Here is a 24,782-nt window from a genome sequence, read left to right on the forward strand (position 1 = left end):
TCCACCTGAAAATGTATGGGCTACAGAGATTAGCCCATCTAGTGCTTGTTATTGTTTGTTTGGTGGTGGTACTGAAGCGTGGAAATTTATACGTGTTTTTGTGAATCTGAGAACCCCTCCTCAGGGCTATTTCATAAATTCAGAGACTTCTGTGATATGCTGAATCGTAACCTTTAGAGAGTGTTACCTTGGTTTTGAGCTAGGCTTAATGAGGTGCAAATTCATATTTTTTTTCTTAAATATATAAAAACTTCCAGATTTTTTTTTCCCCCTGACAATTTCTCCCTTCTCCTAAAGGTGATGCATCTGTTAAAGCTTCTACTTACAAATGCTTCCTGTCCTCTATTCTAGTTTGACCTTACACAGTGGTTAAACGTTGCTAAGCCACCTCTATCTGAACGTACCAAGCTTCTGGAGTCTATTCACTTGGCTCTCAATGCATGTGGCCTTGAACCTGAAGAAGATATTTTGATGCCATTTAATATCTTCTGCAAGCATTGGACTAACATTCTCCAGTATCAGTTCCCTGATCACTATAGTGATTTCCTAAGATTGTTTGTGCAAAGTGAGTATCTGAATTGATGCATACTAAGACTTTTGTAGGAGCTCTTCTGGCTTAAAGATATGAACTGGATGCAGTAGACTTACATAGCAACAAATACAGAATGATTTAAAACTTAAAACAAAGTTCCTATATGCACATTTATGTGTATGCTGTGTGATATGTTTTTCTTAGACGTTTTTTCTTTCTAGTATTTTAGCTTTACTAGAAAGAAACACTCTTCTGTAGATCAAAGTACACACACCAGTGACAACAGATTTTCAGCCTTATTATAGGAGAAGGACGGAAGAGAGGTTTCTATTAATAGAAGCACTTATTAATTGATAATTATGCCACTATCTGTAATGCAGCATCCTTGTTATTGAGCACCCTTCAATGTCAAACTGAGAACTGGAATTAGGGAGACCTGGGACTGGTACTGAAATCTGCTGAAAATGTCCTGGATGACATTAAATGCTACCTATAATCTGCTGTGCCTCTAAGACGAGAACAAAAGTACTTCCTTTCTGTCAAATCACATGTGCTGAGGCAGCAACTGTCTCTTAATATGCATATGTAGCCAGGGGTATACTAAGTACCTCGGAAACTCTCTAAGAAGAGAGCATGTAGATGCCAAAAGGGAGTGTTAAATTACTTATGTTTGGGAATTAGAGATATCTCTCACCCTTAAACTTGGGGCTTTCAAACTCAAGCCTTGTCTGATTTTTTTTTATATAGTAGGGAGCTCTAATATCAACCTTTTCTGGCTCTCACTGAGAAAGAGGCTGATACCCTTCTGATTTTCACAAATCCATTCCCATCTCTTTCTCCTAAGGCTCCTCAGAGCAGCTTCTAAGCCCTGACTGTTGGAAGGCATCACTTAAAGCTTTGGGATGTGGTTCATCAGTGACTGAACAGGGAAGCTTCAAGAAAAGCGATTCTACTGAAAGTCCCATATTGCAGGACGCTGCAAAAATTCTCCTCTCTGCAGAACAGGTGGGTGCCTCTCTGGTTGATTTATTATGTTATGCAGCTGAAACAGATGCCCACCAGTGACAAATAACACTGCTGTGCATCCTTTCTGTAGCTGATTAATAGCTTCCTTCTCACCTTCACAGGTTAGAGAGACAATAGAATGGCTTTCCACATCTTTCTGCAAACTCCGGCTAGCTCTGATGGACTTCAGGACTTTTGGCCTGTTTTCAAAATGGAGTCCTTACGTGGCTGAAGTGAATAAATTTCTAGAATATCTTATTAAACGACTTATTGACACCGAAGTTGCCAATTTAGCCCAAGAGCCTGTTGGCAGTAGCAGAATTCTAGCAGGTAACGTGTCTTAAAAGCCAATTTCTTGAGAACAGGTACTCAGTTTCTCTAATTTCCTCTTTTAAAGACCATTTAAATGTACAGTAAAATCCTCTTGCTCTGCGTTTGTACAGTGATGAGAACATTAAAATACAGACGGGATATGTTGATGCTACTTAGTGGCCATGTGGAACTTTATGCTTTATGTTTGTTGGAGGAAACCTCTTTACACTTAAGCTTGCTTTAAAATTATTTCGTGAAGAGATCATACTTCTTCAAAGAAAAATACGATCTTTTACACTGAGCAGAGGTTTGGGAAGGAGGTGACTACAGAATTTCATCATGATGTGTTTTTGATTTGGAGAAGATCACCAAAGCACCTTTTGTTTTAGTATATGCAGCTTTTAAGTGTGAATCAGTATTACCCCCAAAATCTCACATGTGTTAATGTGATATTAATAAAACATCTAAGCAATGCAAAGTGCTTATGATTGTTGTTAAAACAATCATATTGTTAACCAAAGTTACTAATAAGCATATTGTATTTTAAATTTTTATTTGACCAGAAAGAACTGATTTAATGTTGGAATAAACAAAGGACCTTTTATTCAAGTTTGGAAAATTGTAATATGTTCACTGTTGCTAGTTTGAGGGGGGGAAAAAAAAGCAACTTCTGAGTTTTATTTTCTTCTAGCATTGCAGTCCTTGTATTCAGTCATTGCCGGACTCTTTAAACCATGGATACTGGTCTTGGATAAGGAAGATGCAAGGTATATATTTGATTACAAAATTAAATGAAGTTTTGCTAAAGTAAGGACTTCAACCCTATAAGAATGGTTTTCATGGTTATCTGTTTTTTTTTCTAACTCGTGACTGTATTGTGACCCTCCATTAAATAGCTGTGACTTGATCATATCCTTAACAATTACAGAACTAATTCACGAGTTCCTTAAGTCAAATTTTCCAAGACTTAGATTGAGTAATTGTTTTAGATACAAGAAATATAACCAAGGTCTGGTCAGGAAGCAGAAATGAGAAAAATGCAGATGGCATTTAGTTCTGGAAACACTCAAATTTAAATTTTAGATTCCTTTTTTTAGCTTCCATAATACTGATAACTCCTTAGTTTAAAACAAAACAAAAAAGCCATACAAATACAACCCCAAATGCCAGTGGTACATAAAGCAACCTTAGACCAAATCAGTCCTATGATGAGCTACCGTCTTGTGTACCTCTGTCTTCACATGGAGAGTTATTTGTAATATTATACACTTAAATTTGACTTTCTTCCAAAGCCAAAAGCTTCTTGAACTGTGAGGGCATCTCCAGCATTTAATTAGAAGGTTGATTGCAGATGGTATGTGCTCTCATTGAGAAATTCCTGTGTTTTGGTATTCAGTTCACTTATGCAATATCAAACAAGTAATCTCGGCTTACTCAGTGGTATCGTGGATCTTCAGTGTGACGTTAAAATATGTACCTCTTCTGAGGAAGAAACAGGCAGTCCTAAAGAGTTGAGTTTGAATGAAAGGACTGCTGATACCTTCTGTATTGATTTACTGTGTACTACCTACTACATTGATTTACTCTGCTTTAGAATATTTAAATAGTTTTAAGTGTTTATGATCTGTTTATGGTCTGGTAGCTCAGCACTGAAATTTGTGTTGCTTCACTTCTTTTAAGTAACCAGCCCTGCTACCCTTGGTTAGAGAGTGACACTCCTGTGGCATCCAGTGTGGTCTGTCTGTTTACAGATTGCATCAAGCTTTTGCATGAGAGCTTAAAAGGTGGGTGAAGTCCACACTGTTTTAATGTATCACAGAATGGTTTGTGTTGGAAGGGACCTTAAAGATCATCTAGTTCCAATCCCCTACCACAGGCAGGGACACCTTCCGCTAGACCAGGTTGCTCCAAGCCCCATCCAGCCTGGCCTTGAACACTGCCAGGGAGGGGGCAGCCACAGCTTCTCTGGGCAACCTGGGCCAGTGTCTCACCACCCTTACAGCAAAGAATTTCTTCCTAATATCTCATCTAAATCTCCCCTCTTTCAGTTTAAAACCATTCCCCCTCATCCTGTCACTCCATGCCCTTGTAAAAAGCCCCTCTCCAGCTTTCCTGTAGCCCCTTCAGGTACTGGAAGGTGCTAGAAGGTCTCCCTAGAGCCTTCTCTTCTCCAGGCTGAACAGCCCCAACTCTCTCAGCCTGTCTCCAGAGCAGAGGTGCTCCAGCCCTCTGAGCATCTTCGTGGCCTCCTCTGGACTCACTCCAACAGCTCCGTGTCCTTCTTCTGTTGGGGCCCCCAGAGCTGGACGCAGCACTGCAGGGGGGGTCTCCCGAGAGCGGAGCAGAGGGGCAGAATCCCCTCCCTCGCCCTGCTGGCCACGCTGCTGGGGATGCAGCCCAGGATACGGTTGGCTTTCTGGGCACCTGCAGTTTCTGTTCTATCAGGCCAAAAAAGATTTTTGATTGAAATGTGGGACATGAGGGGATTTGGTTTGTTATGAACTTTTTGCCAAGATGATCACTGCAGTGATACCTGGAGCATTTATTTATTTAATCCTGAAAAGACAGCTTTTTTCCTTGGCACGTGTAGATAATGTGATTGATAAATGGATATCTGTCAGGTAACAAAGTTAATGCAAAGGAAAGTAAAACAAAATGAGCTGTCATGAGCTTCATTCCCAGTCTATATGTTGTTCCCATACAACATATGCAGTAGTGTGTCAACTATGACCGATATGTGTGTCTCAACAGCAGCTCGTCTTGGGGGTAATTTAATCTCCAGGACTGATCGTTTTGAGCTCCTATTTAGTGTTGATTGTTGTGCCTAATGTGTAGTTAGACATAGGAGTGGAAAAAGTTGATTTCACAATACCTCTTAACAACTTCTAGGAATGAACTAGATTCAAACTTATCCTGTAAAAATAAATAATAAAAAATAACATATTATTGTGTGTTTTATAAAATTTGAGATACACGAGATCATAGAATAGGATCATAGAATCATTTTGGTTGGAAAGGACCTTTAAGATCAAGTCCAACCACTAACCTATCACTGCCAAGCCCACCACTAAACCATGTCCCTCAGCACCGCATCTGCTCGTCTTTTAAATCCCTCCAGGGATGGTGACTCCATCACTGCCCTGGGCAGCCTGTTCCAGTGCTTGACAACCCTTTCTGTGAAGACATTTTTCCTGATCTCCAATCTAAACCTCCCCTGGCACAACTTGAGGCTGTTTCCTCTCGTCCTATCACTTGTTACCTGGGAGAAGAGACTGACGCCCCCTCACTACACCCTCCTTTCAGGCAGTTGTAGAGAGTGATAAGGTCTCCCCTGAGCCTCCTTTACTCCAGACTAAACACCCCCAGTTCCCTCAGCCACTTGTCAACAGACTTGTGCTCTAGATCCTTCTAAAAGAAAAAAAAGAAGGAAAACAAGGAAAAAAAACCCCAATCAACCAAAAAAAACCCCTAAGCCAACCCAACATAAAAGCAATGAAGTTCTACATGTTGATTTGGAGGTAAAAAAACCCTAAAAGCTTAATGTGCATTTTTTTTTCTTTGACAAATGTATTTTAGTGTAAGTTGCATTTATGGTTTTTCATCTTTAAAACTGGACTTCCTTCTATAATCAAGCTTTTCCTAATTTTTTTTCTGTTGTTAATTCAGATATTTTCTTTGAATCTAGATAAGCTGTTGCCAAGCCACCATGGGGCTCTCTGGTTACATCTAATGCATTACTGTGAATGTTGCACAGCCCCCAAAATGCCAGAGTTTATTCTCTATACTTTCCATACTGAGTTCAAAAGGCTTCCATGGAAGGAAATGCATCCAGACCAGATGCTTATGGAAGAATTCTTTAAAGTGAGTACATGGCATCTGTTGAATTAAGTTCACAGTCAGTGTTGCCCTAGAAATAACTGGGGAGCTAGAGACAGTTCTTTTAGCAAGTAAGTTTTTAAAGTTTCTGTGTAGCATTCACAGCTGCTCATTTTGGGATTGATTTTTGTGAAGCAGTGCTGTTGAGTCTTGGACAAAGTTGTGGGGAGCTGTAAAGCTGGCAGTCTTTGTAATCTGTCATCACTCTATCTGATGTCTCGTTTATTACATATATATTTAATTGTATTTAGTTAGAGTTAATATATTTTACTGTTGCCATGTTCTCACTTTCAAGTTGTCTGAGACAACGTAAACCTGCAGATAGGTGTGGAAACGCTCCAGGGTTTACTGCTTATCTGTTTGGGATGGGTTCTTCTTGCAGTCCTAAACAGGCTTAGAGTTTCTTACGTTTCTCTTAGAGTGAGGAGAAATTGATGCAATCATGCAGCTAAGAGTTTGTAATAGATTATTCCTTTATGGTTCGCTGTAGCTTGGTATTTTGTACTGGTTGTTTGAGAGGCTTAGAAAGTTATATGTGCAACTCTTCTGGTGGGGGCAAAATGATGGAGAAGTGGCATCTGTCTACTCCTCTCCTGACCTAAAATGCTGCTGTGGATTTATGGTTGGCTAAGGAACTGAAAAGTTTGAAAGTATTTATATCTCACGTTTTATGTGCCTGTCTTTTTTCCTTTCTCCTTCCTAGATTGAAAGAGGCAGCCCCAAGAGTTGTTTCTTATTCTTGGGTTATGTTTTATGTGAAATAAACTGGGTCAGTGTCCTCTCTGATGCCTGGAATCCCAACCCTCATCCTCAGACTCAGAACATGATTGTCTGTTTGCTGTATATGATGGTCCTGTTGGCAAAGGAGGAACAACTTATAGGCAAAGAGGTAATTTTTGGAAAAAATGTCTGTCTTAGTAGAATAATAGCCCTTCACTATCAAGGGCACAGGATGTGGCTTTCTCACTTGCAGAATGATTAACTCAGAAGTGGTTTTTGCATAGGTAAAATACTCCGAATATTATTCCAGACATGACCAAGACTAATTCCTTATGTGAGGCATTTTGTATAACTTGGGTGAAAAAAGAACTGCTCATCATTTTAAGAAGCTTCTGTAGGTTCTGTGATCCAGTAGTATTGTAAAGAGTAAGCAAATAAATAGAGACAGTTTCTTGGATTTACAAAATAACACACTGGGTTTTGGAAACAACAAATATTTATGTTAGTTTCATCAGTGTTTAAAAAATTATTGTTGTCATATAAGGCTACTGTGCCATTGTTTTTCCTTTCATTAAGTATGGGATACTGCATAGTATAGCTTTCTTGTCTCTTAGGCCAGCCCTGAATTAAAATGTCTGTTTCCTTTTCTCTTGCTTGGTTTTGGAGAGCCTTAGTTATAAGCACATGCAAAGCAGAGGTAGTATTAGCAAAAATTTACATATGCACCTATAATACATGTGCATGTACATACAGGTGTATGTTACGTGCACCTACATAGGTATTACACACGTTTTTCCTGAGTGGCAAACGTGAATATGTGGAGGAATGGTAAGGAATCATTCATTTGTGAAAAGCTCGTGCCTGGCTCTGTCTCTTACTGTGCATGTTTGTGATGTTTCCCAACTTGATCTTCAGTACTGGTCACACTTAAGGTTAGTTGTGTTAAGCACAGCTCAGCAATGGGATTAGTCCTTGTGAAGTTAGGAGTAGCACTTGATCAGAGTGTAGTTTTCCTACGTAAGTCTGAATCGTGACATCACCAGGCTCCACAAATGAGTCTTCTGTCTGCTGGTCAGTGCTGCTTTTCCAGGTTCTGCAGTAGCCCTCAGCTTTCCCCAAGAACATGCAAAATCTTCTTTCTGTCCCTGTGTTTTTAAGAGCAACTAGTCTGATGCTGCTCTTTACCTGTTTCCAAAGCAGGGTCAGGATAGCTGATGCTTTAACTAAGGACCTGAATCAGAGCTGCGTTCCACTGGTGCAGGCTTTCAGCTCCACTCACTCAGGACTATAAACCAATAAACATGTGAATATCTGTCCCTCAGTCTGACATGGTTCAAATCATGCTTTGTACTTTCATAGCTGTCTAAAAGGAAAATATTTATTCATCTGCCTGAACATGTTTTCTCAGAAAGTTATAAATGAGGACTGAAAGCAGTTCAGTCCTCACTCAGAACTGCTTTTGCAAACATTTATTTCTTACCATAAAATGCTCCCTTCCTAACTCCATATGATGTGGTGACGAGTCACAATGATGTAACTTTTCCCATTTATGGTTGCATTCCAATATTTCTGAATTGTTGGAATAGGAAAGAGAAACACTGGGTGTTAGGATGAACCTTCCAAACCCTATTTTTGCTAAGAGCTTTCTGTGGGTAAATCTTGACTGTCTTATTCAGTCTGTTGCTTCTGGAGGACTCGTCCAGAGGGGCTGAGTAATCTTCAAGAAGTCCCATCTCACATCTGCCATCTTTCTCCCACTTGCAGCATCTTCCACTTGTCATTTCCTCTGAGGCATTACATGATGCTGTGTCAAGATGGCACCAGCAACTTTTGATCAACATTGTATTCCAGCTTAGGAAAATTACTGGAGTTCATGTGCTTTGACCTGAATGTATTTGCTTATCTGAAGCTTCTCAAGCTTCAAAAGATACCTGTTTGTACATTGTATGAGTCAGCCTCAGGAATTCCCTCCTAGCCTCCAGCGATGTGTTAAACTGACAAGCCGTCACTTGTTTTTTACTTCCCAGAACACTCCTGTGACATCTTGACCTGAATCTCAAACTTTCTCAGCTCTGTGTTCCAGTGCACGAGCAACTTAAGAAGTACTTGATGTACCAGTGTCACGTTCTTGTTGATGTAGTCTAATTTGGGTTAGTTCTGGATCCTTAAATCTTTAGGTTGTGTTGGCCATCAACGCAATTCCAGTATTTGTTCATTCTGTAACATGTAGAAATTTGGTGCTTCTCAGTGTCCGGGGGTGGGCCCTTCTGTGTGGCAGATGAGGACCCGTGAGAGGAGGATGGCGGTAACTGAGGCTAGACTCTGCTGCTTATTGACAGAGAGGCTTTGCCATCTGCGTGCTTGCACTGCCTGTGTGAGTTGTGGACGCTGTAGGCTGCTGTACTGTTCAGGATGGTATTTATGAGAATAAGCACTTGAGGAGTTCCCCAGACTGGTAGATGATTCATTGAAGAGAATATTGAGGAACACAGCTTCTGTCCCTGGTTCTACTGTGAACTTATATTATTATATTTTTTTTAATAATTTTTAATGTGTTTTAATAAACCTCTACTGAAGTGACTTTACCTTGTAGCATCTCAATTTCTTTGTAGTTGTCTATACATGTTTACATGTCAAATTTTAATGTCTCTCACTGATTTTTGTGGTTGGTTAGAGCTGCTGCAGCAGTCTGAGTACTGTTACACGTATGTCATTTCTAGTATTCATGTGTCAGCTTGCTGCTTAAATGAGGAGCTGCTTTTCAGCTGGATTCGCAGTGGTCATCTATTTCTGTGGAGCTTCTGCTCAGTCTCCTTCAAATTTTGGAGTCTGGGCTTCCTTCCAGTATTGAGTACTGTGAATATTAATTTTAAACAATGAAGAAGGTGGAGCTTAGACTGATGTCTTTAAATCTTCAGGAATCACCACTCATAAATCTTCTTGGACAGACCAGCTCGCTTCCTTGGCAGCTTGTGGGCATTTCATCTTATCAGAGTATCATCAGCTACTGCAACAGTCACTACCCTCCCTCTGTTATCCTTGCTAAGGATGCTGCAGCTGAACTGATAGTGAAGCTCCTGAAAATCTCAGCAGGCTTTGGTGCATCTTCGGATAGTCACATGCACCTTGTAAGTTGAACTGGTTTTGCAGTGTCTCTGAGCTGTTCTTGTCATATGTGGTGTTCTGCTTGTGTGTATTACGGAGTGCAGAAAGTTCTAGGCATGATTTTTTTTCTAATCGATTTTAATTTTGATTACCAGGATGCAACGCTGAAGTGCCAAGCATACATTCACCAGGTGGTTCAGTTTCTCAGCACCTTAGAACAAAGCGGAAAGATTACTCTTGCAGTTTTGGAACAAGAAATGTCCAAGTTGCTAGATGATGTAGTCATCTTTAATCCTCCAGGTTTGTGTTAATGAAGTGGCAAATTACTTCAAAGCTGTCAAGATACTTCTAGAATGAAGACTGTGACTCTGTAATTACTTTCATTACTATAAAGTCTCCATTATGGGCAGCAGGGCATGTTGGTTTGGTGATGTATATATGGGTGGTTTATTAGCATAAAACAAAAATATGAACATTACCCCAAAGAGCTGTCAAGAGCGACAGGACCAACAGAAACAAACAGGGGTTATGTTGTGAGTAAAACTGGCCAATGTACAGGAACTTAAGGGATTATTTTCTTTGCTGTCTAGTTTTTTAATATTTTTTTTTATTTTACTTGGCTTTTATGTTTTTCAAAAGCAAGGATGACACAAATACACTCCCTTGGTCCTGAGTGATTGGGTTCTAAGAAAGGATTCTGAACTGTTGTGCAATTGGGAAAAATGACTATATTGAAGTAAGGGAATTACATGGTGTACGCTAGTAGTACTGTGTGCCCATACCCTCAGCATTTGTATTGATCTCAGTTTTAGCACTAGTACCATCCTGAGCTTCCTCTCTCAAACTGAAACTTCAGGTGAAATCAGTCATCTCACTGTACTACACAGAAATACTTGTCAGGAGTTGTGTCTCTTCCTGTCCATGACCTGCACAGATGTGTTAGCAAGAGTGAACAGAAAGTGTCTGAAAGACACTGAGAGTGATAAATGTCTCTCAGTACTTGTATTGCTGCTTGGGGAAGCTCTGTAGGACAGCCCCATAGTCAGCAGAATTCTTTGTGAGTTGAAGAGAAGTGAAGGCTTGCTTGTTGCTGCTGTCACTCCTTGTAGCTGAGAAATTTTGGAGGAGACAGGAGCTCCAGTGTAAGAGGAGTAGCTCTGTTTTATGAACCCCTGTGCATGCTCGTATGTGTTAAAGGGCTGAAAGAGAAAATGCTCCATGTTGCTCAACCAGGCTGTGAAGTACAAGAGGGTCACTCATGCAGAGTGGCAGGAAAGGGATGGTGTGTATCAGATTTAGCTTCTCTGAGGTTAGGAGGGGGCTGGCAGAACTTTTTGGAAGAGCCTCTGGGGCATCGCCTTCTGTTGACAACAGCTGGAGAGGAGGAAGCTGGACTTGTCCCAGGGGATCTGATGGGCCCAGGTGTCACGTGTCTGGTGGTGGTCCTGCTCAGTGGTCTGCAGCCTTGTGAAGTGGGACTTGGCTGTAAAACTAGTTTTGACCTGAGATGAGTCAGTTAACCTCCTGGCATTGTCTTTCTCATTTGTCTGTGATAAGGTGTTTACCTTACTGGGGAGCTGTGCCATGACAGATGACTTTTGGGGCTTTTTTTTTCTTTTTTTTTTTCTTAGTAGGTAGATGATACAAACATCTTAAAGAATAGCTTACTTTGGAAGGGACCTCTGGAGGCCTGTAGTCCAACCTCCTCGTCAAAATAGGGCTAGCTTCCAAGTCAAACCAGGTTGTTCAGGGCCTTGTCCAGTGAGCTTCCAAGTATCTGCAAGTGTAGAGGTCTCAGCCTCTTTGGTTGATGTTTTTCCAGTGAGTAGTCCCTCTTTGTGTGCAACTTTTCTTCATAACCAGTTGAAACTTTTCCTTATCCCTGACTCTTGAAAAATTTCTTTTCTAACAATGGTGGCTTTTTTTCATCAATATGTGCAAAAGTCTACTTTGTAGTTAGACTTCTAAGAGCCAAGCGCAGGAAAAGTTTGTGCTTTGAGGGTACTGTTCAGGTGGCCCATGATAACGTGTTCAGGCAATGCCAAGAGATGGTTTCAAAAAAATACTGCGGGGCTGAACACTGGGATTAGCAGGAAATCTAGAATCCTGGAAATGCATGAGGGGATTGCAACATTTCAGGGCTCATCTCAGTCATATTTCAAATTGAATAATCTAAAATCTTGGTTGTATCACTATAAGTACTTAAAGTACTTAAACTGTGTTTTAATACTCAAGTTCTTAATACTCAAGGACCTTGACAGGCTTGAGAGCTGGGCCTGTGCGAGCCGCATGAAGTTCAACAAGGCCAAGTGCAAGGACCTGCACGTGGGTCAGGGCAATCCCAAGCACAAACACAGGCTGGGTGGAGAATGGATTGAGAGCAGCCCCAAGGAGAAGGACTTAGGGGTGATGGGTGACGAGAAGCTCACCATGAGCCGGCAACGTGCGCTGGCAGCCCAGAAAGCCACCCGTGTCCTGGGCTGCATCCCCAGCAGCGTGGCCAGCAGGGCGAGGGAGGGGATTCTGCCCCTCCGCTCCGCTCTCGTGAGACCCCACCTGCAGTGCTGTGTCCAGCTCTGGGTACCCCAACAGGAGAAGGACATGGAGCTGTTGGAGTGAGTCCAGAGGAGGCCACGAAGATGCTCCGAGGGCTGGAGCACCTCTGCTATGGAGACAGGCTGAGAGAGCTGGGGCTGTTCAGCCTGGAGAAGAGAAGGCTCCGGGGAGACCTTCTAGCACCTTCCAGTACCTGAAGGGGCTACAGGAAAGCTGGAGAGGGGCTTTTGACAAGGGCATGGAGTGATAGGATGAGGGGGAATGGTTTTAAATGGAAGGAGGGGAGATGTAGATGAGATCTTAGGAAGAAATCCTTTCCTGTGAGGTGGTGAGACACTGGCCCAGGTTGCCCAGAGAAGCTGTGGCTGCCCCCTCCCTGGCAGTGTTCAAGGCCAGGTTGGATGGGGCTTGGAGCAACCTGGTCTAGTGGAAGGTGTCCCTGCCCATGGCAGGGGTGTTGGAACTGAATGGTCTTTAAGGTTCCTTCCAACCCAAACCATTCTGTGATTCTAAGTTTTCATGGAGACTGTAAATGTGCTTTATCATTCAATTTATTTGCACTGTAGTCATGGTAAAAGGCCCTAGGTGAAAGATGGACTCCAATGTACTCTGCTCTGCAGTCTTATCAGCTTTCTCTCTGTTTAATGAATGATGAACTATCTCATCAAGGGAAGAGTCTGTGAGGAACAGGGTCTTACTGCAGTGTCATAAGTACAGACAAGGACCTGAGGAGTGTAACGAGCAAGAGGCTTTTCCCAGTACCTACAGAAGGGGTTCAGTGATGAAGTTGAATTTGGGTTGTAGCGTCTATTTACTGAACTGGCTCTCTTATTTCTGACTTTCAGATATGGGTCTGCAAACCCGTCACATGGCTCTCAGCAGTCTCTTTACAGAAACACTGATGATGATGAACAATTCTAGCGTGACAACAGCTGAGTCGCTACGGGGGAGCTTACGAAGGTGGATCGACAGCAAAGTGCACGGGTTGCTAGCAATGCCCCTTCTCACGGCAGCGTGTCAGAGCCTGGCCTCTGTGCGACACATGGCAGAGACAACAGAAGCCTGTATCACTGCTTACTTCAATGAAGGTAGGAGCCTGTCTGCTGCTGCTTGTCTCAAAAGCTTTGATCAGTCGTGGATGCCCATCAAATACGAAACGTCTGGAATCCTTACAGCTTCACGCTGCTCAGTACTGGAACTGGGTTTTAATCTGGTTTCCATAATCAGAGCTCCTTTCTTTGTATCTGATGGCTCCCAACTGTCACATGTATGTGCTGTAGTAACTAGACATAGAAAAGTTAAGCCATGGTGGTTTGGGATTTTCAACTGCTCTAATCATGTGTTTTCCCAAGCACTATATATGTCTCTGGTAAGACCAGTTTGCTCTGTGTAGTGGTTGCCATTTTTCCAGCTACAGGGAAAGAGTTTTTTTTTTAAAAAAAAAAAAAGAAATCATTCCAAGAGAACAAACCAGATGTTTGTCCCCTCCTGTAGTGTTCTGTAGGCTAATTTAAGAAAAAATACTCTCGATCGGTAAAACTGTGAAATTCTGTGGTGTGGAGTTTTTTTGGTGTGGTGTTTTTTTTCTTTCTGTGTATGTAATCCTAGTGGAACTATGTTTCGATTCCGTCCACATTCTGTGTGGATCAGATTTCAGTACACCTGAAGGAAATATGTAAAATTCCATTGCTAAAATTTTCAAATTTAATCCTGACTGAATGCTGGGAAAATATCTCACCTTGACCTCAAGGAGATGCCCTATGATAGTGGAGTTTAGATTTTCTCTCAGTCAGAGTTGTATGACAAACTGATCACCTGGAAAACAGCTAAACCAGCCCAAATTCTGTAACTGTAACCAAATTCTGTCATTTTGTTTTCTTTATAGATTGTCCTCACCACCAGGATTTAGGCTGGGGCCCTATACTTGCCTCCCTTCAAGTTCCTGAGCTAACCATGGAAGAATTCCTGCAGGAGTGTCTGTCTTTAGGAAGCTATTTGACTCTCTATGTCTATCTGCTGCAATGCCTAAACACTGACCAAACTCTTCCCAATGAAATGAAAATCCTGCTAACCATCAACAAATGGTTGGAGCAAGTGTACCCAAGGTACAAAACTCAAGGCTTCTGAATCTGCTTTGACTTTTAAATAAGGCTGTAGTTGTATAGCTGGTATAATTAGGTGGCCAGGTTAATTTAATTTCACTAGGCTACTGCATGAAACGGCCAGTCCTTCTATATCCACTATTATGGAGTCTGCCCAACCCCAGTGCCCACGCTAATAGTTGTTGTGGTTAAACAGAAGAGGGAATTTTATTTACTTGAACACTTCTGGTGCAGTTTTGGTCAGTTTTCAGTCAGAGAAGCCTGATTTCAACGGCAGCCTGGATTTGCGCTCAATTAAAATTACTTTAAGCAAACCCTAAATTGCTGTGGATTCCACTTTCCAAAATGTCCACTAGATGGGATGAGTTGTGTGCTAAATATTCAATTTGACGGTCTGAGAGACCTGGTGTTCAAAGCTGCTCAGTGGGGACTGTCAGCAGCTCTGAACCAAATCTGAACCCAGTGAATCTGGTGGGGTGCCCAGAGTTGGTGGCCTCTTATTGCTATAAAATAACTTACTAGATAACGGGGTTCTGGTGGGAAAGGATGGATAGCTTTGGGATTAAAGTAATAATACTTTGTACTTAAAGTATGTAACAACTGTATTTACAGTTGCTGCTGAAATTGCCAGAATTTAGCAAATGTGGTGAATATTTTTTCCATATTAATGTTGATAATGTTCATATTTTCTGTGAAAGAATATTTTGGGGAAATGCACGTTCCCACTGTTGGAATTCAAAAAATACTTTCACTTTTGTGGGTGCCATAGTAATTTGATTGCCAAAATGTGAAGGAAGACAGCAAAGGCAGCATACACAGTAAATTAAACCTTGCTCTAAACATCAAAGCTGAGGGTGCCTGGGGTGGGAAATGACTGGGTGGAGTAATGTGAGGGTAGTCTGGTGCAGGAAACTCGTGCTGGTGCTTTATGTGGAAAATCTGAGCTTGTTAACTTAAACTGCAAACTGTTTGGGGAAAGATTAAAAATATCATAGGGGGAACTTCACTTTGCGCTTTGCTCAACAAAAAACTTCAATGTTTCCTCTTCTGGAAGATCATATTAAAAGTATAAATTGTTGTGGAAACAACAGCTAGTGCTTCCTAAAGTGTTTTATTTGTAAGTAAAGCAAAAAAAAAAGAGTAGAGATACAGCTTCATTCCTTTTATGCCAAGTCCTAGACAAGTTTAAATCCACTTATGACTGCAATATCATTTATTCTCAGTTGTAAAGCTTGAAAGGAAGTATTGTTCTTTGTCCTCTTACAGGCCTCTAAAACCTGCTAGCTGATGTCTGCATCAAATCTATAACAACAGCAGTTACAGCAGTATCATAACTGGTGGGGTAGTATAGTTATGCTATCCTCATATAGTAAGATTAGCTGTCGTTAATTAACCCTCTGAATTCTTCATGGGCCTAATGGGGAGAGATACAAACTTCTTAACCTATGCATCTGACTCTTTTTTTAATTTATATTTCGTTCTGTTTTATTCTTTAAATCTTACCTAAAGCTCAGCAAAGGAAGAGGCAAAGCTGTTTCTTTGGTGGCACAAAGCCATGCAGTTATCCTTGATCCAGATGGAGCAAGATGACACCATTCTGATTGAATCTGTCATTCGGACACTGCTATCAATCCAGGGCAGGCAGAGTCAGCTGGCTGAGGAGAGACTGAGTTCAGGAATACTTGGTGCTATCGGGCTAGGCAGGAGGTCTCCTTTGTCACCCAGGTAAGAGTTGAAGGTGCAGTAAATCAATTGATTTGAGTCATCATGTTAAAAAAGCTGCAGCCTGGATCTAGTCTGCACAGTGCAATGTCAAAAGATGTTTTGAATCCAGACTGTCCCTAAACCTATAAAGTTGCTTGGGCCAACCACAGAAAAATTGTAGGAAGTGTTTGAGTCTGGTTAAGTAGTGAATATGAACTTCTGCAGAGTTTGTGGTGGAAAAGGAAAGAAAATACTGTTGTGATTCTGGCTTAATGTCCATCTCCAGTGAAGTTTGTAGGAAGGCTGTTCATAAGAGGAAAATACTTTCACGTGGTCTGTAGAAGACCGTTCCTGTTGACATCACAAGAATTTTGCATGATCTTGTTGCCTTTTTCATCTTAACCTTGAGGTATTGGAAATGTTAAGAGAAGCTCAAATAAATATGTGCTTGCTTAGTGTTCACTTTCCCTTCTAAAGAGAGACACCAGATTTGGCCGTTGGGTATTAAAATCAAATTCACCCTGACGTCATCAAATGACGAGAAAAAATACGTAAATGTTTGTGGAACACCAGTTCAACACAGTACCTAAACATAACGTTGTGTTTATTATAAAGACCACCTGGGATGCAATCCTGTGAAATTGCTCTGACATCTTAGTCTTGTTCAACTCATTCTTTGATTTGGGTGATAAGGATGTTTCTCAAAGGCTGTGAAATGAAGGGGCATTTCAGATGTGACGTCAAGGCTTCAGCTAAGCTTGGAACAGATGTAACATTTCATATGTATAGTATTGTATTATCCTCTAGTATGTATGATATACTATAATGTATGTATTAAAGTGATTTCTTTTTCTAATGCATTGAAAAAGGTCCTCTAAAGTCTTCACTATGTTCCTCATGCAAGACATATGTCATGGGTTAGAACTTCTAGTTTTATTTGCTGTTGAGGACTTGCAAAATTGATACCACCTTGTCTCTCCATCCTTTTCCCTGTGCAAGGTTTCGGGTGGTTGCCCGCAGTTTGTCTGCCTTCCTCTTGGTGCAGATTCCTGCAGAGAGTCAAGTCCGCCTGAAAGCGGGGTCAGAGCCAAAGCTGTCGCAGAAGGCCCAGCAGGTAATGTGTGCCAGTTGCCGGCTTCTTGACATGCCCTCTTTGCATGCTTGCTCAGTTTGTGGGCTGAGGCCTGTAAGAGTCACTGCAAGCATTGCTTTAAGCTAAATCCTACTCTCAATTTGTTGATTTTATTTGGTGCTGAATGCCCTCAATTTGTTTTTGCTACTGCTTTACATCTGGATCTAAATGCTGAATTTCAGAAGCAGCTTGTTGCTGTCATTTGCCTTCTCAGGGGAGGGGGTGTATAACAAACTTGTGTACTGTTTTGTTGTACGTCAAAACACCATCTTGGAACTTGTCCGAGACAAGGCCAGGTGCAGCACAGGTAGAAGGAATTTAAACAGGAAAAAAAATGCTACTGTGATAAAGCACTGCTTTTCAGTGATAAAGCAGGACTGCGTTCACACTAACGTTTTGGTTGTGTGAGATCAGGGCTTAAAAGCCCCATGACAAATAAACGTTCCTTCTTTAGCACCTGCCCTGACCGTGTTGTTGTTTCAGTAAGTGCATGAGGGGAGAAAGGAGGAGTTGATTAGAAACCAAAGCAAAGTAACTTAACTTGGTACAACTTGCTTCTCTTCTCTAAGAAATGAATGAAACTTGTTCAGATATATTTCCAACATTTTCCCTGGCTGGTACTGCCAGCATAGGCTCTTTTACATATAATTTCTAACTTGACATTGTCTCTGTAATATTATTAATGGGAGCCAAATAATACTTCTATGAAAGTCAAGATGCTCATAAGAACAGCCTGAAGTGAATAGTGAAGTGTGTTGCAGTTTGTAGTTCAGTGTAATTTCCTTGAAACCATGTCTTGAGCTCATGAAGTAAATATTTGACAATATTTTGGGTTACAGAATCCTAGAAAGCCTTGGTAGAACAGTTGTGTTGATCTCGGGGAGAAACCAGCTTGAAAAATATGAGTTGACTTCAAACACTGTTATGTGATGGTATTTTACAAATGTTTTGTTCCAAATATTTTGGGTTCTCTAGTAAATAAGGATCTTTTAGGGGAATTTTGACTATGGTGGCTCACGAACCAGTTTGTTGCTGACCGAAGTACACACAGCTGACAGAATTTTCCCTTGTCTCTATAGGCGCTGAATGCTCTTGAATCTATGGCATCAAACAAACAATATATGGATTATCAAGAGCAGCTCTCCCAGGCTTCTCAGTTCATCAAGCATCCAGAACATTGTCTTCGAGATGGCAATAATCTCTTGGCTCTCCTTATTAACACTCTGTACCCAGAAGTGCATTATTTGGACAGCATACGATAGCAGCACTGAGAACCATCACGTAACGTTGATTACTCTGGTTTACATATAATGTTGTTGTCGCACAAGTAATTTTCACCTTCAGAGTTCCCCTGTAATTAAGTCAGAAGTGTGAATGGGAACTGCACACTGGCAAGTTTTGTACTCTAAGGTTTGCTTTCTTTTCTTTTGATTTGTAGACCTGTGGAATTGCTTAGTTTTTGTTGACTGAAAACACTTGAGTATCTTCCTGTCTATGGTGCACATCTGGGAGGAGGATACCTGAGAATAGGTGTACAAATCATTAGACAGCAAAGCTCATCCTGTAGCATCTTAAGTTTTTGCGTTGTGCCTTTTTTATTTTCCAATGTGCCATCGCTCAGGCCAGTTCCAAGTGAGTTGGGGATTGTGTATAAAAGAGGTTTTGACTTTCTTAACCAGGATACCTCTGAGTCTTATGTGAGTGTGTGTCCGGAGACTTGTGAAATCCCTGTGTTTGGAAAGATAGTATTTTAAATTTTGAGCTTTTTTTGATATTGCACAGAAATCTGTAGTTGAAAGGCATGCTTGTAGTCATTTCCCACTTCTGTAAATACAAACTAAAATTTGAACTAAAGAACTTTGTTTTTTTCCTATTTTCGAAGCATTAGTGAGTCTGCATCCCTATTGCTTGATTAAATGCAAGTAATTTCTAGCCAAGTTCTAAGTCAGGTGATTTAAATCCAGACATGTCTGGGAGGGGGATATTCATGTTAGATAGGATTCTTTAATTCTGAAAGTCTACTTTTTTAGGAAATACTGATTTAACAAGTGGACACCCACCACCTGAGTTTATTCTTTTTTTGCTAGCTGGGCATGACACGACAGGATTGTAGATGACACTGTGAAAAGGTATTTATCTTGTATTAAATTTGGTGATCGCTTGTTAAAATTCTATTGCCAAAGCATGAACCGTGAGCCTGTAAATCTATTGTTTCAGCTGAATGATCACTGGTTTTGTTGCCTTGTCTGATCATAAGATGCACCTTTGTTCAGGGAAGGCAGAAGGTGAGTTCCCCCAGTTGCTTGTCTAGCGTTGTCCCTTTTATCACTGATCTATTTGAGGTGGCCCAAGGTCCTGCACTCCCAATCTGTGCACCTGTATAAAGGAACAATGATCACTTCTTCTCTTCCTCCATTAATTGTGCCTTTATGTTTAGAACATGGTTACATGCTAAAACATTAGTTCTGGTCACTAGGGGAAGGAAATGTGCTACCTACTGTCTGGTCAATAATGCTTTGAAGTGTTGCTCTTAATTGTGGTTCCAGTGCTGGAGAACAAATCATGATTTTCTTCTTGACAGATTCTGCTAACTATGCCAGCTGGGTCAGTAGATCACCTTCATCTTAATGTGGTCTTAGAGTTCTTTGCTCTATCTGCGAGCCTATAAATATATATACATATATATACACACATGTGTACATCCCTCTGTATATTAACCAGATACCACCGATGCATGTTTTTTAACAGACTCTTTTGGAAAATTTGCATCTGGAAGAATACATTCTGCTGCTTTTTTTTCCCCCAAAGACTTAAAAGCACTGGTTTTGTTAGATTCAGTGTTATTGATCAGTTGCATAAAAATGTGAAAAAGTCAGAAATATGTGTGTTGGACATGCACTTTTGAAATGAGATGTTTCACCTGTTGAGTTTTTACAAATGTTGTATTTATAACGTGCTATGTCTGCGAAGACCATGCAAAATAAATATGAAAAATCAATTTGTGACGAATGCCGTGATATTTTCCGAGTTGCTGGAAGAATCTACATCAGGTAACAGATAATTGATCTTGGAGACAAAAATATGATGAGGGAATGCCACGCAGTTGCTCAGTTGATGAAGGTCTGGAGACTCTTCTCTTTGACATCCTGGATTTAACATGTGTGTGACACAACAGCCTGTTTTTATGCCCAGAGCTCAGGAGAAAGCTCTCATGTATGTAGTGACAGAAATAACCCTTCTCTGTCCTGGCAAAATTCCCCAGACCTCTGTAGTAATGTGACCTCAGGATGATGCGCTGGTTCAGGTCTTTCAGCACTCACAACTGACCCAGACTGTGGAATATGGTACTTACCCCAGATGAGGGGAAAGCTGGTAGTGTGGATGGAAGTAGGGGAAAACTATGCCTCTGGTGCTCGTGGTACAACGTTCTTGCTGAGGGCTTTGCTGGTGGCAGGGGAGCACCAGTCTGGGGTCAGTGCTGTCAGCAAACACCATGGACACCAACGTCATGTCCATCTGTGCTGACCATTGAAACAGCTTCTTTAATAACTTACTGATGAAAATGTAATAGAAATGGTACTGTTGACTCTTTTCCCATTTCTTAATCTAAAAATTGTGATGAAAATGATTTGATTTATCATGGTTAAAGTACTCTCTGATTCATGCTGTGGTAGGTCCTAAGGAGTAGGGAGAATTCACCGTGAGCTGCTTCTTTTGCTGTACGTGTCACCCACAAACCCATCTGCTGGCTTTGTGGTGAGCATGCTAGTTGTAGAAATCTGAACCTGTGCTTTCCTCAAGTACAAGGGAGCAGTTTTATGAACTAACAGATCCACTGGCAGTTCTCTGTCACAAATATTCACTCCAGGGCTTGGAGTCTCATTCTACAAATGGTGCTCAACAGATTGACTTTTCATTTCTTCTGGTTTTCCTGGAAAGACTTTCATGTTCCCAGCATCTCCCGCCCTCCCTCCTACCTCATACTGCAATGTTCTTTTTCACATCATAAATGGAACCAGGTAATCTCAGAAGGAAAACAGTTTTGCGTTGTTTTAGCATTGTAGATCGGAGTGGAAAGAGTTGAAATTGGAATATCAGCTACTTAATAACAAGTGTGCCTTTGGGATAAGGCTGGGGAGGAACTTTTTGCAAGGGCATGTAGTGACAGGACGAGGGGGAAAGGTTTTAAACTGAAAGAGGGGAGATTTAGATCCTGAGCCCTAAGTTCTCAGCTGGCTCATCATCCACCCCTGGCCAGTGCCCTGTGTGTTCCCGCTGCACTCTCACATGAAGCACAACTCCTTGTCCTCGCTGTCCCAGCTTGTCCTTCCTGAAGAGGCAGTATCCATCCATGGCAGCACTCTAGGCTTGTGAGCTATCCTTCTGCATCTCCATGGTCTCAGTGAGATTGTAGCCCTGCAACAGGACATGGACCTCTACACTGCCCTGGTGAGGCCACACCTGGAGTAACTGTGTCCAGTTCTGGGCTCTCCAGTTCTGGGCTCCCCAGTTCAAGAAAGATAAGGAACTACTGGAGAGATTTCAGCGGAGGGCTACAGAGATGATCAGAGAACTGGAGCATCTCTCTTACAAGGAGAGGCTGAGGGAGCTGGGTCTGTTCAGCCTGGAGAAGAGCAAATTGAGGGGGGATCTTATCAATGCTTACAAATAGCTTAGGGGTGGGTGTCAAGAGGAGGGGGCCAGACTCTTCTCAGTGGTGCCCAGCGACAGGACAAGGGGCAATGGGCACAAACTGAAACATGGGAACTTCCGTCTGAGCATGAGGAAAAACAACTTTGCTGTGAGGGTGCCAGAGCCCTGGGACAGGCTGCCCAGGGAGGGTGGGGAGTCTCCTTCTCTGGAGATATTCAAACCCGCCTGGACACGACCCTGTGCAACGTGCTGTGGGTGACCCTTCTTTGGCAGGGGTTGGACTAGATGATCTCCAGAGGTCCCTTCCAACCACAACCATTCTGTGATTCCTTCTGCTTGTTCTCCCACTTGAGAGGCACCTGGTTGTGCTGATTCCTCAGAAAAGATATGAGAGCTTTCCTCACAACATTGTCCTGTAGGTACCTCTTTATTGTGCATGTACACTGAAGTGAGCTCCTTCCACCTCATTTTGTTGATTATGAGGTCTCTCCTCTGCACATCACCCCACACCTTTTGCTTTCCAGAGGATGAAACAGCAGGTAGCAAGAGAGAAACGTTGAGAGCAGACTCTTCCCATTGAGGAGCAATCTTGCAGGGATGGGTTAAAGAGGTCCCTCACTGGGGAGAGGAGCCAGGGTTCAGGCAAACTCATTTCTGTGCTTTTCCCGGTGTCCAGGAGTGTGGTGGGTTCCTGTACCTGGATGTCCTTGTTCTCCCATTTGCTGTGCTAATGTGGGCTGTGCTCTGGAAGCCAAGTAAGTAAAAGTCAAACAGTGCTGATCCGTGAGTTTCCTCACATCTAAATTGCTGCAGCGATCTTGTGACATGCACTTGCTGGCAGCCCTCTGAGTGTAGGGTGCTGACAACACGCAACAGGGCACACTTGGTGGATTCCCAGGTGGTTTTGGGGTATGAGGCCTGATACTTCTATTTGGACCCAAACTACTTGAGGTAAAGAAGTAGTTTCCAAGAGAAAAATCCAGTAAGCCAAGCTTGAATCCCATACATGGGTAGAAATGGGTTCTCGTTACTCTAATGTATGTCTATAAATCATAATGGCTCAGAAATTCAATTCAGTTTGCCCAGTTAATATCTCTGAAATCTCTCTCTTCCTGTGAAACTGAGCTTACTCGTCCATGACTACATTGTCTGCTCTAGCTTCCTTTTTCTCTTTGCATCTTTTCCTATTCTTATGAAACCTGACTTTGCCACTGCTGATGTTTTAAACTGGGATTTAAAAATCAGGTTCAAATATTTCCTTGCATTTTTTTTTTCCCCTTTTTTTTTTTTTCCTCTTGTTATCCTGGCCAAGTCATTTACTTTCCCAGCACAGATGTTATGAAGAGGTGAACTTTAATGATTCCCAGGCTGGGGGTGAGCTTGCAAGCAGGATCACAGGCCTGATGGTAATTCAGTAGCAGCTTGGGCTCCTGGCCAGTGGTGGTTGCTACCAGAAGCAGGATCGTTAGGAGAAGAGTTTTGGAGCTGCTACACTGGAACCATTGCACAGAGCATCGAATCTAGTGACATAAACCTGAAAGCAGGTTCTCATCACTTCACTTTTCATTCTTTCCTCTCCTCCTCTACGCCAGCCCGTCACTCTTCACAGCCCTCTCCTGGACCTTTGCCTGCCTGACCAAGACTCCAGGCTGACTTGTGTCATCCTGTACCATAAGCTGGGTCTATTCACCTGGTCTTGAGCACATTCACAGTTGGATTAGAGTCTTGTCTGTGGATGGCTAGTGACTCTGTAGTAGGGACTTCATCTCAGAAGAATTTGAGATGAGTAGTCAGGCCGTAAAGGAACTTTTTCATGTAACACAGAGGTAGAAATGGTTTAGAAATAATTTTCTTGATTTTTTTTTCTTAAAATGGCAGTTTAGTTTATTGGAACATTTTCATATTTTTAGCCTGGAGAAGAGAAGGCTCTGGGGAGACCTTCCAGCAGCCTTCCAGTACCTGAAGGGCCTACAGGAAAGCTGGAGAGGGACTTTTTACAAGGGCATGGAGTGATAGGATGAGGGGGAACAGTTCTAAACTGAAAGAGGGGAGATTTAGATGAGATCTTAGGAAGAAATTCTTTGCTGTGAGGGTGGTGAGACCCTGGCCCAGGCTGCCCAGAGAAGCTGTGGCTGCCCCCTCCCTGGCAGTGTTCAAGGCCAGGCTGGATGGGGCTTGGAGCAACCTGGTCTGGTGGAAGGTGTCCCTGCCCATGGCAGGGGGGTTGGAACTAGATGGTCTTTAAGGTCCCTTCCAACCCAAACCATTCTATGGTTATTTATCACAAAGCTCTGAGGTTCTGCTTGTGTGCGCATACGGGCAGTAGGAGCTGCAATAGAGTTACAGTACAGAGCACCCTTCACATGTCTGACTTTCAGCTCTACTAGCTTTTGGAAAACCTCTTTACCTTTTTGCTAGGACTCCTCTTGAAAGTTAAGATTTCTGTTAAACTCTTAAATTAACTCTTCTGGAAGTTAAAGAATAATAATAATGATAATGGGAGTTGGCCTCTTCTCCCGGGCAACTAGCGATAGGACAAGAGGACACAGCCTCAAGCTTCGCCAGGGGAGGTTCAGGTTGGACATCAGGAAGAATTTCTTTTCAGAAAGGGTTATTAGACACTGGAATGGGCTGCCCAGGGAGGTGGTGGAGTCACCATCTCTGGATGTGTTTAAGAAAAGACTGGCCATGGCACTTAGTGCCATGATCTAGTTGACATGGTGGTGTAAGGGCAACGGTTGGACTCGATGATCCCTGAGGTCTCTTCCAACCTGATTGATTCTGTAATTCTGTGATAATGTTAATAATAATAATAATAATAATAATAATAATAATAATAATAATAGAAGCCAGCAGATATTCCAGTAGTGTTTTTTTCACAGCTGGTATTTGAAACATGAAAACAGTTCACTTGCTGGCTCTAGGAAGCTGCGTGTGGTTTGACAAGTGGAGTGGTGAAAACTGCTTTGTGGAGTACCATTTGAAAAATGCCAAAGCAAAAAGGTGCGAGAAAACGGTAGCCTGTTATCTGCTTGCTAAACACTATCTGATATGGACTAAAACCACACAGGTTGGTTAGAACTGA

At 42.0% G+C, this 24,782-nt stretch overlaps 1 protein-coding gene across 3 annotated transcripts in view; it reads left to right on the top strand.

Moving 5' to 3' along the window:
• EPG5 (ectopic P-granules 5 autophagy tethering factor) overlaps positions 1-20,042 on the top strand; it is a 67,164-nt gene extending 47,122 nt beyond the window's left edge. For 2 of the 3 annotated variants that reach the window (XM_068423307.1, XM_068423308.1), the window contains exons 31-44: positions 352-565; positions 1,377-1,537; positions 1,660-1,867; positions 2,541-2,616; positions 3,530-3,633; positions 5,535-5,710; positions 6,429-6,614; positions 9,364-9,573; positions 9,706-9,850; positions 12,952-13,194; positions 13,992-14,211; positions 15,718-15,933; positions 16,912-17,026; positions 18,124-20,042. In XM_068423307.1, coding sequence (XP_068279408.1) covers positions 352-565; positions 1,377-1,537; positions 1,660-1,867; positions 2,541-2,616; positions 3,530-3,633; positions 5,535-5,710; positions 6,429-6,614; positions 9,364-9,573; positions 9,706-9,850; positions 12,952-13,194; positions 13,992-14,211; positions 15,718-15,933; positions 16,912-17,026; positions 18,124-18,306 — 2,457 coding nt within the window. In that variant the 3' untranslated portion in view covers positions 18,307-20,042. Of the gene's footprint in view, positions 1-351; positions 566-1,376; positions 1,538-1,659; positions 1,868-2,540; positions 2,617-3,529; positions 3,634-5,534; positions 5,711-6,428; positions 6,615-9,363; positions 9,574-9,705; positions 9,851-12,951; positions 13,195-13,991; positions 14,212-15,717; positions 15,934-16,911; positions 17,027-18,123 lie in introns of those variants that run through there. The other variant, XM_068423309.1, reaches the window with a different exon arrangement.
• Positions 20,043-24,782: the final 4,740 nt, after the last annotated feature.

The sequence above is a fragment of the Nyctibius grandis genome, chromosome Z (genome assembly GCF_013368605.1).
Source record: "Nyctibius grandis isolate bNycGra1 chromosome Z, bNycGra1.pri, whole genome shotgun sequence".
In the NCBI taxonomy this organism is placed as follows: domain Eukaryota; kingdom Metazoa; phylum Chordata; class Aves; order Nyctibiiformes; family Nyctibiidae; genus Nyctibius; species Nyctibius grandis.